The sequence below is a fragment of the Rhinoderma darwinii genome, chromosome 3 (assembly GCF_050947455.1).
Source record: "Rhinoderma darwinii isolate aRhiDar2 chromosome 3, aRhiDar2.hap1, whole genome shotgun sequence".
Classification (NCBI taxonomy): Eukaryota; Metazoa; Chordata; class Amphibia; order Anura; family Rhinodermatidae; genus Rhinoderma; species Rhinoderma darwinii.
This window is the reverse complement of record NC_134689.1, coordinates 263385657-263404203: the sequence shown is the minus strand read 5'-3', so window position 1 is coordinate 263404203 and position 18547 is coordinate 263385657. Positions and strand designations below refer to the sequence as shown.

The 18547-nt window shown below is 44.9% G+C and overlaps 1 protein-coding gene across 1 annotated transcript in view; it reads right to left on the bottom strand.

Annotated features, from left to right (window-relative positions):
• SORD (sorbitol dehydrogenase) overlaps positions 1-18547 on the bottom strand; it is a 64949-nt gene that overhangs the window by 45946 nt on the left and 456 nt on the right. Inside the window, exon 2 of the mRNA XM_075857868.1 lies at positions 1985-2200. Within this exon, the coding sequence (XP_075713983.1) occupies positions 1985-2059 (75 nt within the window). The 5' untranslated portion in view covers positions 2060-2200. The remainder of the gene's footprint in view (positions 1-1984; positions 2201-18547) is intronic.

Sequence of the window (18547 nt, the reverse complement as noted above, 5' to 3'; positions counted from 1 at the left end):
TATTCCAGCATTGATTTTCACGTTATAAATTTACGCCGTTTACTATGCAGAGTAAATAACATGTTCACTTTATTCTATGGGTCGGCACTATTACGGGGATATCAAATATGTGTAGGTTTTATATGTTTTCCTACGTTTGCACAATAAAAACCCTTTTAGAAAAAAATTACTTGTTTTTGCATCGCCGCGTTCCAAGAGCAGTAATTTTTTTTATTTTTCCGTCGACGTTGCCGTACGTGGGCTTGATTTTTGCGGGACAATGTGTAGTTTTCATTAGTACTATTTTAGGGTACATAGGACTTATAGATTAACTTTTATTTTATTTTTTATGGGGGGAATGGGAGAAAAGAGAGAATGCTGCCGTTGTTTTTTGCGTTTTTTTGGACGCCGTTCATCCGGCGGTTTAATTAATGTGTTCATTTTATTGGTCAAGTTGTTATGATCGCGGGGATACCATATATGTGTTATTTGTTTTGACACTTTTACTAAATAAAACCAGTTTTTGGGCAGTTTTATTTGATTTTGACTGTAATTTTTTTTTCACAAACTTTATTTAACTGATTTACATTTATTTTTTTTTGTCCCACCAGGGGACTTCACTATGCGATGTGCCGATCGCATATATAATGCTTTGGTATACTTAGCATACCAAAGCATTATTGCATGTCAGTGTAAAACTGACAGGCAATCTATTAGGTCATGCCTCCGGCATGGCCTAACAGGCAGATGCTGAAGGCAGACCTGGGGGTCTTTGTTAGGCCCCCGGCTGTCATGGAAACCAGACGGCGACCCGCGATTTCTTTGCGGGGGCGCCGATGCGGTGACAGAGGGATTTCCCTCCCTCTGTCAAACACATTAGATGTCGCTGTCACTATTAACAGCGGCATTTAATGGGTTAAACTGCCGGAATTGGAGCGCGCTTCGATTCCGGCAGTTGCAGCAGGAGCCAGGCTGTGTATAACAGCTATGCTCCTGCCGCTGATCGCGTGGGTACAGTGGCAGTACCAGCGCCATCACAGGACGGATATATCCGTCCTCCTGCGCGAACTAGCAGCTGCAGAGGACGGATATATCCGTCCTTCGGCGTTAAGGGGTTAAAACATCAAATATGCAAATAATTTTATGTTCTAAAAAAAAAAATCCTGTTAAAATTTACTTCCAGAGTCAACATTTGAAGTCAATTATTACAAAGATAAGTCAATGATCACTGAGGGTCTAACCACTAATAACTAACACATCTGTCTATAAGGCCGGATTCACACGAGCGTGTGTGTTTTGCACGCGCAAACGGCACTTGACAGCTCTGTGTGTCAGCCCCGTATGATGCGTGGCTGCGTGCTTTTCGCGCAGCCGCCATCATTATGACACTCTGTTTGGATGTTTGTAAACAGAAAATCACGTGGTGCTTTCCTGTTTTTATTCATCATTTTCACTGCTGTTGTGCGAATCACGTGCATCCCACGGAAGTGACTTCAATGGGTGCGTGATGCGCGAAATACGCTCAAAGAACAGACATGTCGTGAGTTTTTCGCAGTGGACTCATGCAGCGTAAAAATCACGCACCTGTCTGCACGGTCCCATAGACTAATATAGGTCGTTGCGACGCGCGTGAAAATCACGCGCGTTGCATGGACGTATATCCCGTTCGTCTGAATAAGCCCTTAGAGTATGATCCCGACTGCCAACTACACCAATACAAAGACGTATACGATGTGCAAGCTATTGTAGATCTATTTTGTAGATCTTTTTGTGGATTCTGTGCAGATGCTCATACAGTATTCGTCACTTGCTTCAGTGTCTCTGCAGCATACAGAGAAGTCCCCTATGACAGATCCTCTTTAACAAACAATAGTACATGAATATATTCATTATACAGTATCCTTTGTAAATCCTGAAGATGAAAATAAATGTTAATGGCACATGACAGAATGAAGTAAATACATCTTTTTGGGCTATGTACAAGTAATGAATGCCGTCATCTTACCAAACGAAGATCTCCAACTCCATGGACTACAACAGACAGATTCTCTCCAGCCTGGCTCAGCTTTGTGGCTGCCATAGTGCTCTCCTGATGGTCTCCCAGAGAATGTGTCCTTGCTTTATCGTTTTCACTTGTTTATGCTCCACATCAAAGAGTCGGGTTAAAGTTTGACCTGAGCCTTCTGTTTGTCAGATTTGGCTTTAGCTTTTGACCCCGGTTCTAAGAGAGAGGGACGTTACTTTTTGCTTAGTAGGAGCTTTGTATTAATATTTATAGAGAATCTGTTCGCTTTTGCCAAAATGCTGGTAAGCATTAAGTTGTTGCAACATCATAATCTTACTAAAAAGTAGTCCCCTGTTTTAGATAAAATACCTTTCAAAAACTTCAAAGAAAAATAAAACCACCGATATAAGGTTGTAAATTCAGATTGTTCACTTTCATGCTATCAGTTCATAATAGTTTATGACCATTAATATAATCCACAGTGCAACATAGCTTATTAGATATTACACCTTAGGCTTCGTTCACATCTGCGTCGGGACTCTGTTCATGGGTTCTGTCGGACCTTTCCGTCATGGGAACCCCTGAGTAGAATCCAGTGAAAAACATTAGGTTTCGTTTGCATCACCATTGATTTCAATGGAGACAGATCCGGTGCAAATGGTTTCCTTTTTTCACCGTTTTGACGGAATGAATAGCGCAGTTGACTACAGTATTGATCAAACCGACGGAACCCTTGCACAACGGTGACAAACGGAAACCATTTGCACCGGATACGTCACAATTAAAATCAATGGTCAATGGTGATGCAAACAGAAACCTATGGTTTCTGTTTGTTTCAGTTTGGATTCCGTGCATGGGTTCCTCTGATGGAAAGCTCAGACGGAATCCATGAACGGAGTCCCAATGCAGATGTGAACAAAGCCTTAACTTAAAAGTGTATTCGCAACTTGTATGTTACATCCACAGGATATGCCAGAAATGTCTGATAGGTGCACTGTAGTTTTCACGTGCTTTTTTTTTTTTTACATGCAATTTTTCTGTAAGACTGGGTTTACACAGTTTTTTGCAGGCGGAAAATTTTAAACGGAATTTTGAGGCACATTTTGCTCTGCCTGCATGCCGATTTTCGCAGCGTTTTCGCCCGTGGGCCATTGATCACCGCAGGGAAAAAACACAGCGAAATAAGTTTTCTCTGCCTCCCATTGATGTCAATGGGAGGTCAGAGGCGTAAACGCCCGAAGATAGGGCATGTCCCTTCTTTTTCCTGCGAAACGGGAAAAAACCGCCTCCGCCTCCCTTTGGGAGGCATTTTTAGCAGTTTTTTGGCGCGTTTACCAACGCGGTTTCCGTTTCAAAAAACATGTAAAAAAAACTCACTGTGAACTCCCCCCTAACAAAAACGTGACAAAACAACTAATAAAAACCTGCGGAGAAAGCGTGAAATTGGCCTTTGCCTGGATCCAGCCTTAGGCGTCATTCAGACCTGCTTTTAACTTTCCATATTCCGAATGAAGCACCCTATGCATTTCTATTTGAGAGACATACCAGCACCATTGGGAACTATAGTGTTGTGTCAGGTTCCGAAGAACAGCGGGGTCCAGGACTTACATCTAGAATAAGATAAGTTAAACATTGGTACTATATACATTCTATATATCTGGCATGGTTTAATTCGGAACGTCCCATAGAATACAATTAAGGCCCCATGCACACGACCGTAAAAACTCCCGTAATGACGGCCCGTAATTACGGGCCCATAGACTTCTATTGGCCACGGGTATCTCCCCGTATGCTTACGGGAAGGTGCCCGTGCCCTTGAAAAAGATAGAACATGTCCTATTTCAGGCCGTAATTACGGCACGGGCAGCCCATAGAAGTCTATAGGGCTCCCGTAATTACGGGTGACCCCATAATTACGAGAGCGTTGCTAGGCGACGTCAGTAAATAGTTACTGTCCAGGGTGCTGAAAGAGTTAAATGATTGGCAGTAACTGTTTCAGCACCCTGGACAGTGACTACCGATCACAATATAGATAAAGCTGTAAAAAAAAAAAAAAAAAAAAAAAAAAAGACGTTCATACTTACCCAGAACTCCCTGCTTCTTCCTCCAGTCCGGCCTCCTGGGATAACGTTACAGCCCATGTGACTGCTGCAGCCAATCACTGGCTGCAGCAGTCCCATGGACTGCCGCATCATCCAGGGAGGTCGGACTGGATGTCAAGAGAGGGACGCGTCACCAAGACAACGGCCGGGTAAATATGAATGTTGTTTACTTTTATTACGGAAAGGGCTGCCCCTTCTCTCTATTCTGCACTGATAGAGAGAAGGGCTGCCGATTAGCGCAGTGCAATTTTGCTGCAAAAAACGTGCCCGTAAATACGGGTGCAATACGGGTCGAACACGTGTGACCAAGGACCCGTATTTACGCCAGTATTTACGGGTGGACAAAAATACGGTCGTGTGCATTATTTATCCTACTTGGTGGCCAGTTTAAAAAAAAATTATATAACCCTTTCGCTTCGCTAATATGCATATTTACGTCGGAAAAGGGTATTTAAAGATGGCACCCCCTCAGAAGCAGAGCAGGCTGTGTGGCACTACCGACAGAGGGGGGCTGCGTGGCACTACCGACAGAGGGTGGGGGTGCGTGGCACTACCGACAGAGGGTGGGGGGTGTGTGGCACTACCGACAGAGGGTGGGGGGTGTGTGGCACTACCGACAGAGGATGGGGGGTGTGTGGCACTACCGACAGAGGGTGGGGGGTGTGTGGCACTACCGACAGAGGGTGGGGGGTGTGTGGCACTACCGACAGAGGGTGGGGGGTGTGTGGCACTACCGACAGAGGGTGGGGGGTGTGTGGCACTACCGACAGAGGGTGGGGGGTGTGTGGCACTACCGACAGAGGGTGGGGGGTGTGTGGCACTACCGACAGAGGGTGGGGGGTGTGTGGCACTCGCTACAGAGGGCGGCCTGTGGCACTCGCTACAGAGGGCGGCCTGTGGCACTCGCTACAGAGGGCGGCCTGTGGCACTCGCTACAGAGGGCGGCCTGTGGCACTCGCTACAGAGGGCGGCCTGTGGCACTCGCTACAGAGGGCGGCCTGTGGCACTCGCTACAGAGGGCGGCCTGTGGCACTCGCTACAGAGGGCGGCCTGTGGCACTCGCTACAGAGGGCGGCCTGTGGCACTCGCTACAGAGGGCGGCCTGTGGCACTCGCTACAGAGGGCGGCCTGTGGCACTCGCTACAGAGGGCGGCCTGTGGCACTCGCTACAGAGGGCGGCCTGTGGCACTCGCTACAGAGGGCGGCCTGTGGCACTCGCTACAGAGGGCGGCCTGTGGCACTCGCTACAGAGGGCGGCCTGTGGCACTCGCTACAGAGGGCGGCCTGTGGCACTCGCTACAGAGGGCGGCCTGTGGCACTCGCTACAGAGGGCGGCCTGTGGCACTCGCTACAGAGGGCGGCCTGTGGAACTCGCTACAGAGGGCGGCCTGTGGAACTCGCTACAGAGGGCGGCCTGTGGCACTCGCTACAGAGGGCGGCCTGTGGCACTCGCTACAGAGGGCGGCCTGTGGCACTCGCTACAGAGGGCGGCCTGTGGCACTCGCTACAGAGGGCGGCCTGTGGCACTCGCTACAGAGGGCGGCCTGTGGCACTCGCTACAGAGGGCGGCCTGTGGCACTCGCTACAGAGGGCGGCCTGTGGCACTCGCTACAGAGGGCGGCCTGTGGCACTCGCTACAGAGGGCGGCCTGTGGCACTCGCTACAGAGGGCGGCCTGTGGCACTCGCTACAGAGGGCGGCCTGTGGCACTCGCTACAGAGGGCGGCCTGTGGCACTCGCTACAGAGGGCGGCCTGTGGCACTCGCTACAGAGGGCGGCCTGTGGCAGTTTTTATAGGCCGACACTCGGACCCTGTCGTGTGAATAGAGCCTTAGGCTAACTTATTGACGTATAACAGCATTTGCCTTCATTGATAAATCCGTCACACATCACAATTATGCCATTTTTTGCTGCGCCTGGGACTGTGTAAAAGAGATATGAATTTTTTGTTGACTTTTTAAAAAGTCGCATTTAAGAAATATGTTTAAATTCTTGCAAAACAGTAAAAACACACCTACTGTCCCTCTACCTTTACAAACCAACCTACATAGCGCAAATTTGGAGAAAAATGCACCAAATGTGGGCCAATGTTCAAAAACATGACACAAGTTTAGACTCAAAACCATTGTTGTACTGAAAAACATAAAAGGCTAAAAGCTATTCAGAACCTATTCAGAAATAAAACTTTATCCAGACAGAAATCCGTCAAATATATGGCAGGTGGAAACTCTTGACATACATGGCCCCATGGAAACTTCTAGGAATGTTTTAAGTGGTTGCTGACGCAAGACAAGTATGTTCGTCAGGAGCGCAGGACATTGCCGCATCAGGATGAATATACTCGTCCTGCTGAACACGCGGGCACAGCTAGTGTGCCCATGCGTTCAGGAGAGGAGCAACGGCTGTAATACACAGACAAAGCCCCACTCTAATGGCGGAGATCAGAGGAATCTCTGACCTCCACCGTTAATCCTTTAACCCCTTAACGACAACCAGAAGCTGAGCCCGCACCATCGCCAGTGGGTGTCAGCTGTATATTACCGCTTCGGCTGTATATACAGTGAAGGAAAGAAGTATTTGATCCCTTGCTGATTTTGTACGTTTGCCCACTGTCAAAGACATGAACAGTCTAGAATTTTTAGGCTAGGTTAATTTTACCAGTGAGAGATAGATTATATTTAAAAAAAACAGAAAGTCACATAGTCATAATTAATTTTACGCAGAGTGTGAATGAAATTTGTTAAATCTCACCAACTTTGCTGCTACTGTATTCTGCTGCGTATTTTCCGTCCGCAAATCTGGACGGAAAAAACACAACAATTCCGTTACGTGTGGACAAGCCCTTAGGGTAAATAGAGGAGCAGGCCTTCAAGTCCCCTAGTGGGACAAAAGAAAAAGCATTTTATTATAGGAAAAAAAATTTAAATATTAAAAAGAAGTAATCATATTTGGTATCTCAGAATATGGTCGCACAAAAAATTGATAATTTTTTTTTAAAAAAAAGTGATTTTATTGCGCAAACACTGCAAACCATGAAAAAAATAAAAGATATATATATGGTATCACCGTAATCGTATCGACACACAGGATTAAGTAAAATTTTAATTTATAGCCCATGGAGAACGCTGTAAAATAAAAAAGAATAAAAAAACATTGTTAGGATTGATGGTTTTTGGTCAAAACAATTGTGTGTACTCCAAAATGGTACCAATGAAAACTACAGACACAAAATGTACAGATCATTCCCAAAGTGGATAAGATCGGGCACTATTTATCAGTGCAATACTGGCCACATATCCGTGGCTTATCATTTATTTACTGCATTATTATACCCTGATGTACTCCGCACAGCCTACATACGCCCCCACATTATAAACTGAAATACCAGTAAAGCCCCAAACAGAACCAGCACCAAGCAAAATCTGCGTTCCAAAAGTCAAACGGCGCTCCCTCCCTTCTGAACCCTACAGTATGCCTCAACAGCAGTTAACGTCCATGTATATGGCATCACCATACCCGAGAGAACCAGCATAAGAGTTTATTAGGTATTTGTCTTCAGTGGCACAACATATTGTACACTAAAATGGCATATCAGTGGAAAATTGCAATTTTCACTTTGCACCATTCGTTGCGCATTAATTTCTAATGAAAAAACACCTCTGGGGTCAAAATGCTCACTACACCCCTTACAATGCCTTAAGGGGTGTAGTTTCCAAAATAGGGGTCACTACTTGGGGGTTTATTTTACTATTTTACCTCAGAGCCCTGCAAATGTTGTCCAATGCTGTGAAAATCACCAAAATAGGCCTCAAATGCGCATGGTGCTCTTCACTTCTGAGCCCTGTCATTTGTCCAGGCAAATGATAAATGCCTTGAGGGGTGTAGTTTGTATAATGGGGTTCATCCACGCTACCTGCATGCCAAATAGCGCTCCTGCCTTTCTGAGCCCTGACGTGTGTCCAAACAGCAGTTTATGACCACGTGTGGTATTGCCGTAATCGGGAGAAATTGTTTTTCAAATGTTGTTATGCTTTTTCTCCTTTATTCCTTGTAAAAATTGAAAATTGTAACGTTTTATCAGAAATTTTTTTTATTTCAATTTCACTGCATAATTCCACTAAATTCAGCAAAAAGCATGTGGGGTCAAAATCCTCATTATACCCCTCAATAAATTCCTTCAGGGGTGTAGTTTTCCAAATGGGGTCACTTTTGAGGGGTTTCCACTGATTTAGTCCCGCAGGGGTTTTGCAAATGCGACATGGCGGCCAAAAATCCTTCCAGCAAAAATCTGCATGCCAAATAGCGCTCTTGAATTTCCATGCCCTGTCGTGTTTCTAAACAGCAGTTTATGACCACATGTTGGGTATTGCCGTACTCGGGAGAGATTGCTTTTCAAATATTGGGGTGCTCTTTCTCCTTTAACCATTGTAGAAATGAAAAATGTCAAAATTTTAGTGGAAAAATTTTTGATATTAATTTTCACAGCTTAATTCCACTAAATTCAGCAAAAAACTTGTGGGGTCTAAATGCTCACTATACCACTCGATAAAATTCCATGAGAGCTTTAGTTTCCCAAATGGGCTCACTTTTGGGGGTTTCCACTGTTTTGGTCCCTCAGGGGCTTTGCAAATGCGACATGGCACCCGAAAACGTTTCCAGCTCCAAAAGTCAAATGTGCTCCTTCCCTTCTGAGCCCTGCCGTGTGTTCAAACAGTAGGTTATTACCACATATAGGGTATTGCCGTGATCGGGAGAAATTGCTTTTCAAATATTGGGGTGATTTTTCTCCTTTATGCCTTGCAAAAATTGAAAATTTATTTTGGAAAAAATTTCGATTTTCATTTTTATGTCCTAAATTCAGCAAAAAAACCTGGGGGTCAAAATGCTCACTATACCCCTTGATAAATTCCATGAGGAGTCTAGTTTGCCAAATGGTGTCTTCTTGGGGGTATTTCCATGGTTTTGGCACCACAAGACCTCTTCAAACCTGACATGGTGCCTAAAATATATTCTAATAAAAAGGAGGCCCCAAACCCACAAGGTGCTCCTTTGCTTCTGAGGCCAGTGCATCAGTTCATTACCACACTAGAGCCACATGTGGGAAACTTCTAAAAACTGCAGAATCTGGGCAATAAATCTATATCCCAGTACATTAGCCTGTGTACGGATAGTACACAGGCAGTTGTTAGGACATACCTAGGTATGCCCTAACAACAGGAAATATGGTAAGACAGCCCTGGGGTCCTTCAATGGGCCCTGGGCTGTCTGCCCATATATGCCCATATATGGTATGCCCCTCAATCACGTCGCAGGGATTCCTGTGATGTGATCCAGGGGCATCCCCACTTCTCACTTCCTTTTGAATGCTGCGTTCAGCTTTGATCGCAGCATTCAGGAGAATAGCGGTGGAGATGAGAGGTTTCTCTGATCGCCGCCGTTATAGAGCGGGTCTGCGGGTAATACAGCCATTGCCCCGCTCCTGACAGTAAGTGCGTGCGCGGTCAGCCTGAGGTGATGCGGCCGGCGCTGCGCTAATGAGCGGCGGTTCAGGCCCTGCGGACAAAACATGGGGGTGTTTTGTAGTGCGCCCGCCATGTTCGGTCTTCAGTGTCGCCGCTCATTAGTGCAGTGCTGGCCGCATTACCTCCTGCGGCCGCACAGCTCAGTATCGAAATACATGAAATAACGGTATCGAACCGTTTGGGGATGCACAGTATTGAAGTTTCGATGCATCGTGCATCCCTACTAGGGAGTGATTACAGTTTGCAGGTCTTTCCTACTAGAGGAAAGATAACTGCATTGAGAAAGACCTAGTCTTGTGCAAAAAAAATCTAAGATCTGAGCTACATTTGGATGGCATAAGTCAGGGATATCATCCTTACACCAGGACAATAATTTTTTCTATACCTTATATAGCATTAGTGACATCTTTCCTGCCTGTCAGAAGAGTTCTAACCACTGCCTCAGATAGATCTCTAGCTCTTAAGACTGCTCTCTCAGAAGCCAGGCTGCTAGCTGGAATTTTTGAGGGTCTTTGTGATATACAGGTCCCTTGTACAGAAGACCCGGGAATGATGGCAGTATCAAGGGTTCTGCTAATTTTAGGCATTGGAGCAGCCCATACCAAGCCCTTTCGGGCCATAGAGGAGCTACTAGGATTACTGTGAGTTTCTCTCTTAGAAACTTCTGAAGGACTCTTGGGAGAAGATCTATGGGGGAAAGGCATAGGCTAGGGAGAAATGCCAATTGCGAGTCAGGGTGTCTACTTCCAAACTGGAATCTCTTGGGTTTGGATAAAAAAAATATGCGTTTTGGAGTTTTGTTGATTCGCAAATAGATCTACTACTGGGCAGGCCCGCAACTGTGTGATCTGATAGAATATTTTCTTGTTTAGGCACCATTCTCGTGGGCTCAAATACTTTTGACTCAACGTCTGCCTGTATGTTTAGAGACTCTTTTAGGTGAAGAGCAGAGATGGATCGGACATGTCGTTCTGCCCAGTTGAAGATCTGAGCTGACAGCAACTGGAGGTTTTTCTTCCTTGATGACTCAAGTAGGCAACAGTAGTCATGTTGTCTGAATAATTTTTTATATGTGAGCCGCCTGTGAGATGTTCTGATGCTCTCAACACTTCCGGGACTGCGCTTAGTTCCAGAAAGTTGGATAAGTGATGTCTCAGGCTTTGAGGCCAGACTCCCTGAAACGATAAATGGGAGACAACTGCTTCCCAGTCCATTCTGCTGGCATTTGTGGTGATGGCAGTCACAGGAAAGGGATGCCAGGCTACTCCTGGATTTAATTTTTTTTTGGGGTCTCCACCAATTTAGAAAATGTTTCACTTTGATGGACAAATTGATTCTCTTGTCTAAAGATAAGGGTGATTTGTCCCATTTTCAAAGGACTGACGCTTGCCGAGTCCTTGAGTGTGCCTGTCCCTATGGAATTGCCTGGATGCATGAAGTCATGGACCCCAGTATAGACATTGCTTGTCTTATAGATACCCCTGATCTTCTTTGAAATGCAGATATCTTTGTGATCAGCATAGATTTATTTTTTCTCTGGAGGGAGAAATGACATCTGCTGATGTGAGTCCAGAAGAAATCCTATTAATATTTTCCAGTGAGAAGGAGTCAGTTCGATTTCTCAAGGTTTATAATCCATCCTAAATTCAGGAGGGTCTGAGAAATTTGCTGAAGTTGTATAGAAAGAAGTGATGGTGTTGGAGCAATTACAAACAGGTTGTCTAGATAAGGGATTATGTTCATACCTTGTTTTCTGAGGAACGCTATTATCTCCACCATTATCTTCGTGAATATACGGGGGCAGAAGATATTCCGAATAGAAGGGTATTGAACTGGAAATGTAGTGTCTTTTGATTTTGCAGGATTTTAAATCTGAGGAATTTTTGATATTGTGGATGCACTAGGATATGGTAATAGGCGTTCTGTAGATCGATGGTTGCCATGGAGTTGTTATGACCTATTAGTGGGACTGATCATCTGATTGATTTCATCTTGAACCGATGATATACTACAAATTGATTTAGTGGTTTCAGATTTATTATAATTCTATAGACTCCACAGTTTGTTTGTTTTTTACAAGAAATAGATGGGAGTAGTGACCTCCCCCTATTTCTTTTGCAGGAACTGGAGATGGATTACCATTATCAGGGCTTGTTGCAATGTGCTTGGGGGGATAAGCAGAAAACTCCATCTTGTAACCCTCTGAAATAGTCTTCAGGATCCATTCGTTTGAGGTTATGTTTCCACTGGGGAAGGAATCTTGATAGCCAGCCCCCACCCCACTCTTCTAGCGTCATTGCCTGTCCTGTTGTCCATTTTGGTTGAAAATAATATTTCTTCCTCTACCCCCTTTGCAGAACTCCAGCAACCTGTCTTTCCCTTTCATCTATAGTACTGACTGTGGTTCCGAAAGGGACAAAAATTAGTTTTTTCTTTGTTATCTTAGTCTCTGAAAAGGTCTTTTTCTTGTAAGCAGCTTTCTCTAATATAGTGTCCAGCACAGGACCAAAGACATATTCTCCTTGGAAAGGCAAGGCACATTCTGTTTTGAGGCTGGATCTCCGGTCCACATCTTCAGCCACAGAGAGCCTTTGGTGATATTAGATAGAATGCCAGTTCTGGCTGCCAATTCTGACTGATTCTGCTGAATCCAGTAGCTTACTGTAGGAGAGGTAGTAAGGCTATCATATCCTCTCTGGAGGCACCTTCTTTTAAGTGGTCCTCTAGTTGGTTGAGCCACCTATACTGTCACGATGGGTGCGTGGACCCACAGGGCCGTACCGCCGTAGCGGGATAGCAGCCGGCAACAGGATACCAAGTTACAGTCTATAGTTCAAATAAGGGTACCTGTGGTAATTTCAGACACTAGTGATGGTAGGCTCAGATGGGACCTTGGCAGCAGGCAGACACCACGCGTGGTGTAACACGGAAGGCGAAGTATACGGCACAACACGACTCCAACTCTCAATGGCACAGGTACAAGGTAGCATGGGATACAGGTACGGGAACACTGGGAACTGGAAAACACTAAGGGACCATTTGCAAAGACTAACACGGGTAAACACATCAATGCTCAGGCAATGAAGGAAGGGGCAGGGCACTTCTTATAGTCCAGGGTGAACATGGGCTAATTTGATATACAATTCAGGTGCGCACGCTGGCCCTTTAAGGCCAGGCACGAGCGTGAGCGCGCACCCTACGGGACACAGCAGAGTGAAGCGGAAGTGAGTGCTGACGTCTCCTGAGGAGGAGATGCAGGCCAGCGCTCACTGATCCATGGCTGCGGCCGTTGAGGTTTGAGTAATCCCAACTTCCGTGGCCATGGGTGTCACATATACATTGTTCTTGCCACACACGTGGCGCCAACATTAAGTTGTTGAAGGACTGCTGAGGCTTCCCTGGTCTTTTCCAACAAGCTGTCAGCCTTCCTATGCAAGGGATCCTTGAGTTGAGAAGAGTCTTCAAAGAGTAAAGTAGTTTTTTTACCCACTTTAGCCACCTGTATATCCATGTTGTGCACCTCTGACCAACCGTTAATATCCTCTTCATCAAGAGGGAATCAATCTTTTATTTATTTAGGAAGCGATAGCCCCTACTTCGGGTGTGTCCATTCCTCTTCTAGAACAGCTTTTACGTTTTCATGAATAGGAAAAACGAATCTTCTTCTGGGCCTAGGCATGCACTTCGTTACTGTTTCTATGGTAGTTACAGCAGAGGAAGCGTGATCTCGTTGTAACCGGTCATCTCCAGCGTAATCTCGTGAGATTACGCGTCCTCTATTGTAACTACCACAGACAGAGTAATGAAGTGCAGAGATTGTGAATAGACATCCCGTGGAATGTCTATTCACTGTCTAAACACTTCAGTATTGTTAATGTGTTAGTATAAGACAGCACATAGCGAGCTAAAAGGATCCCTATGCGCTGCCTAAATGAATGGAGGAGTGCATGACGCTGATTGGTCAGCGTCATACACTCCTCTGTACAACGCCCACTTGGTCTAAATAAAAAAATCGCTAATAAAGTGGTAAAAATAGAACGTTTTTTTAAATAAAAAGCACTGCTGTCACCTACATTATAGCGCCGATCTCCTTATGTAGGAGATAGGGCACTTATAATGTGGTGACCGAGCCTCTAAGTCTTCGCTGCTAGGGGAGCACTGAGAAACAATGAGGTGGGGAGGGGCTATTTAACCTTTTGTGTGCTGTCATGGAGGGTGTATTTGAGAAATGCAAATTTCTTTTACAATAATGAAACTTTATTAAATAATTCCCAAAACATAAAATAATATACACATATTTGGGGTCGCCATGACCGAAACAACCTGCATAATAAATTTATAGCATCATTATGATAATCTGTATTTGCTGTAAAAATAAAACAACAACTGCAGCAAAATACCTTTTTTTCTGGATTTTGATAAAATAAAAATGAAAGGGTAACCAAACGTTCGACAAACTTCATAGTCATGGTGACATGTCAGAAGTTTTGATTGGTGGAGGTCCGAGCACCGAGACCCTCACCAATTGCTAAAACAAAGTGGGAGAATCGCTCAGGTGATCGCTCAGCCGCTTAGTTTCCATTCAGCTTTTTCCGGAAAGCCGATGTATCGGAGTACGGGCTCATAGACTTTCTATTGAGCCCCTACTACAATACATTGATTTCCCGAAAAAGCCAACAAAAAACGTACATACTTATCCCCTCCCTCTTCTCTGCGTGTAGTCCGACCTCCTAGGGTGACGTTGCGGGCCATGTGACGCTGCAGCCTGTGATTGGCTGCAGCGATCACATGGGATGCAACGTCATCCCAGGAGGCCAGACTGCAGGAAAATCAGACACAAAAGTCGCAACACATGGCTTTCTGTTGCGGGTTTTGCACCCCCGATTGAATTCAATGGGGAAAACCTGCAGCAGAAAATAAACAAAAACTTAGCATAAATGGACATGCTGCGGAATAAAATTCTGCACCGCAGGGCAATTTATTAACGTTAAATCGAATCCACTTTGCTGCTACTTTAAATGCTGCGGAATTTCTGCACAGAATTCTGTTGCGGAAATTCTGCAGCATTTACGCTACTTGGGAACCCGGCCTTAAGGTGACAGTGCGCCCCCTTACCCACTGGGACCCTGTGCAGCTGCCCCCTGGGCTGTGCTGTTTAAACTGCCAATCATTTTTTAGGTGCTATAGATTTGTTAGAATTGATGTATTTGTGGTGAATGTCCTTAAAAAAACACCATCACCAGAACATGAACCACAAAATAAAAAAACATCTGAACGGAGCTGTTTTCAAGGGAAAACAGCTACTGATTTTCAGGTGTTTTCTTATTCAAAGTTGCGTTTTTCGCTGCGTTTTTAACCCCTTAATGACCGCCGATAAACCTTTTCATAGCGGTCATTACTGGGCTTTATTCTGATGCAATAGCCGTTTCACGGCGCTGCATCAGGATAAATAAACAGAGCAGAGAGCCGTGAAATCTCCCTGCTCTCAGCTGCCAAAGGTAGCTGAGGGCTGGGGGCGTCCCTGCTCGACCGGGTGATATCGATATTCGTATCGATCTCACCTGTTTAACCCCTCAGATGCAGTGTTAAATAGTGTGCGCCGCATCTGAGTTGTTTTGGAGAGAGAGGGAGCTTCCTCTTATCCCACCGACACCCGGCGATACGATCGCCGAGTGTCTGTGTCTCCAATGGCAGCCGGGAGCCTAATAAAGGCCCCAGGTCTGCCCGTAGTGAATGCCTGCTAGGTCATGTCAGAGGCATGACCTAGCAGATGCCTGTCCGTTTTAAACGGACAGGCAGTAATACACTACAATACAAAAGTATTGTAGTGTATTATAAAAGCGATCGGAAGATCGCATATTAAAGTCCCCTAGTGGGACTAGTAAAAAATAAAAGTTGAATAAAGTTAATTAAAAAAAAAGTGAAAAAAAAAAAAATGAAAAACCCACTTTTTCCCCTTACAAAATGCTTTACTATTCAAAAAAACAAAACAAAGGAAAAAAGTTCCACATATTTAGTATCGCCGCGTACGTAACGACCACGACTATAAAGCTATTACATTATTTAACCCGCACAGTAAACTCTGTAAAAAATAAAATAAAAAACAATGGAAAAATTGCTGTTTTCTGTGAATCCTGACATTAAAAAAAAAGTGATCAAAAAGTCGCATCTACTCCAAAATGGTACCAATAAAAACTACAAGTCGTTGCGCAAAAAACAAGCCCTCATACAACTGCATCGGCAGAACAATAAAAAAAGTTATCGCTACGGCGTAGATTTAGGACGCAAAAAAGAGGGGCGAAATTTCAGGTTTTCTTCTACCCCCAAAAAAAAGTTAATAAATGATATATACCCCAAAATGGTGCTATTAAAAAATACAACTTGTCCCGCAAAAAACAAGACCGTATACAGCTATGTCGACGCAAAAATAAAAAAGTTAGAGCTCTTCGAATGTGACGATGGAAAACGTAAAAAATGGCTTGGTCATTAGGGACCAGAATGCAAGCAGGTGGAAGGGGTTAATGGCCGTTTTTAGAGCTGTTTTTCTATAGTCTATGAAAAACGGCTCCAAAAACGGATGAAGAAATGAAATGCACTTCTTTGTCGCGGCCGTTTTTTTTATGGCCCAAAAAAACAGCTGAAAACACTACGTGTGCACATACCTTTACGGTTATAAACCTGGTCAACCAGGCAGGCAGATGATGCGCCAAATTTATCACTGTGGTGCACGCGTAATGATAAATGTGGTGCATCTTGCAAGACAATTTTATCTTTCTAAGGCCAAGATCACACACAGTTTTGATGCAGTTTTTGCCAAAAACAGAAGTGGACAGAAAAGAAAGCACATCATCAGTCTTTTCTTTATACCTTTCCTTCCTCGAATGTGATTTAAATCTTGACTCCCCTCTCTCTAACAATGCAGCTTGAGTGTCAGTATTCACTGTAAATCTATCATTGTATTCATGAACCAGAAGACTCAGGATCTAAAGAGATAAGAGTCCTCTCCAAGAGAGTGTGCTGCAAAGCAGGGAATTGTGAGAGGACAAAAGGAACAGCTAATATATAGTAATTCTGTGATATAAAATACACCCCGGGATTATCACAGCAACAATGGTGGAGCTGCGGCTCTCATCTATGGTGGTCATGTCACCTCTCTCTCTACTCCAAGTCTATGCATAGCAAAAAATGTATTTGTGTGCATAGATGGAGCCGCTCTGCAGTCTCAATTTATAGCTGGTGGCTCGGCATATAAAGAAAGTCTTCTCACAAGCAACAGGACTCTGTTTAAGGCCTCATGCACACTAACATATATTTTTCCTCCCGTAAATACTGGCGTAAATACGGGTCCTTGGTCACACGTATTCGACCCGTATTGCACCAGTATTTACGGACCCGTGCCCGTAAATACGGGTCCGGTGTCACCAGTATTCCACCCGTATTTACGGGCACGTTTTCGCTGTAAAATTGCACTGCACTAATCGGCAGCCCCTTCTCTCTATCAGTGCAGGATAGAGAGAAGTGACAGCCCTTTCCGTGGTAAAAGTAAGAGAAATTCATACTTACCCGGACGTTGTCTTGGTGACGCGTCCCTCTCTTGACATCCAGCCCGACATCCCTGGATGACGCGGCAGTCCATGTGACCGCTGCAGCCTGTGATTGGCTGCAGCGGTCACATGGGCTGAAATGTCATCCCGGGAGGCCGGACTGGAGGAAGAAGCAGGGAGTTCTGGGTAAGTATGAACTATTTTTTTTACAGGTTGATCTATATTGTGATCGGTAGTCACTGTCCAGGGTGCTGAATCAGTTACTGCCGATCAGTTAACTCTTTCAGCACCCTGGACAGTGACTATTTACTGACGTCGCCTTGCAACGCTCCCGTAATTACGGGTGCACACACGTAGTAACCCGTAATTACGGGAGCCCCATAGACTTCTATGGGCCTGCCCGTGCCGTAATTACGGTTTAAAATAGGACATGTTCTTTATTTTTCAACGACCTGGGCACCTTCCGGTAAGCATACAGGGAGGTGCCCGTGGCCAATAGAAGTCTATGGGCCCGTAATTACGGGCAGTAATTACGGCCCGTGATTAAGGGCGTTTTTACGTTTGTGTGCATGGGGCCTAATTATGTAGGATATATTTATAACAACAAAATTGCAGGGCAGATGGAATTGTTTTCAATTCGTTGTATATTTAATGGGAACCGGTCACATAGTTTTAACCCCTTGAACCGCCACCATGCGGTAATACGTGACCTGGCAATATTTCCAAATATTCCCCTGTATGGTTTTTTTTCAGATGCAGCAAAATCTATAAAATCAACTTTTAAAATGGCGCACACTATATGCTAATTACTCATTAAAGGGTCATGAGACATGGCCGGTATCCTGAAGAGTCGCATAGTCCTGCCTGCAAACCCACCTTTCCATGCTTGATTGACATCCCTATGGCTGTTATACATCACTAGCAGCCTCCTCCAACTTTCTCAAATGCGCCATTGCCTTCTACTACTTGGGCACGTACCGGGCAGCGAGGAGTACTCTGCCCGGCTGCACCACGCATGCCAGTACAATGTAACAGTGGATCCGCAAGAGTTGGAGGCTGGTAGTGATGTACAACAGCCAGGGGGCACCATTTAAGTTTTTGCTTCAGGCAGCAGAAAAGCTAGAATCGGCGCTGAGCGCACGTGCGTTCAATGTCTATGGCACTGACTAAAACTGCCGATCAGGGGTTCCACGTCTGAGACTCCCACCTATCGGGAGAATGGGGATCCCCTAGACAACACATATATATATATATATATATATATATATATATATATAACACATGCACCTCTCTGTTCCACCCATAGAAGTGCCAGCCACATAGTAACCCACCAAGTGCCACCCCCCGTCATTACTTCCAGCCACACAGTGCACCATTCATTCATTCCATAGTGCCC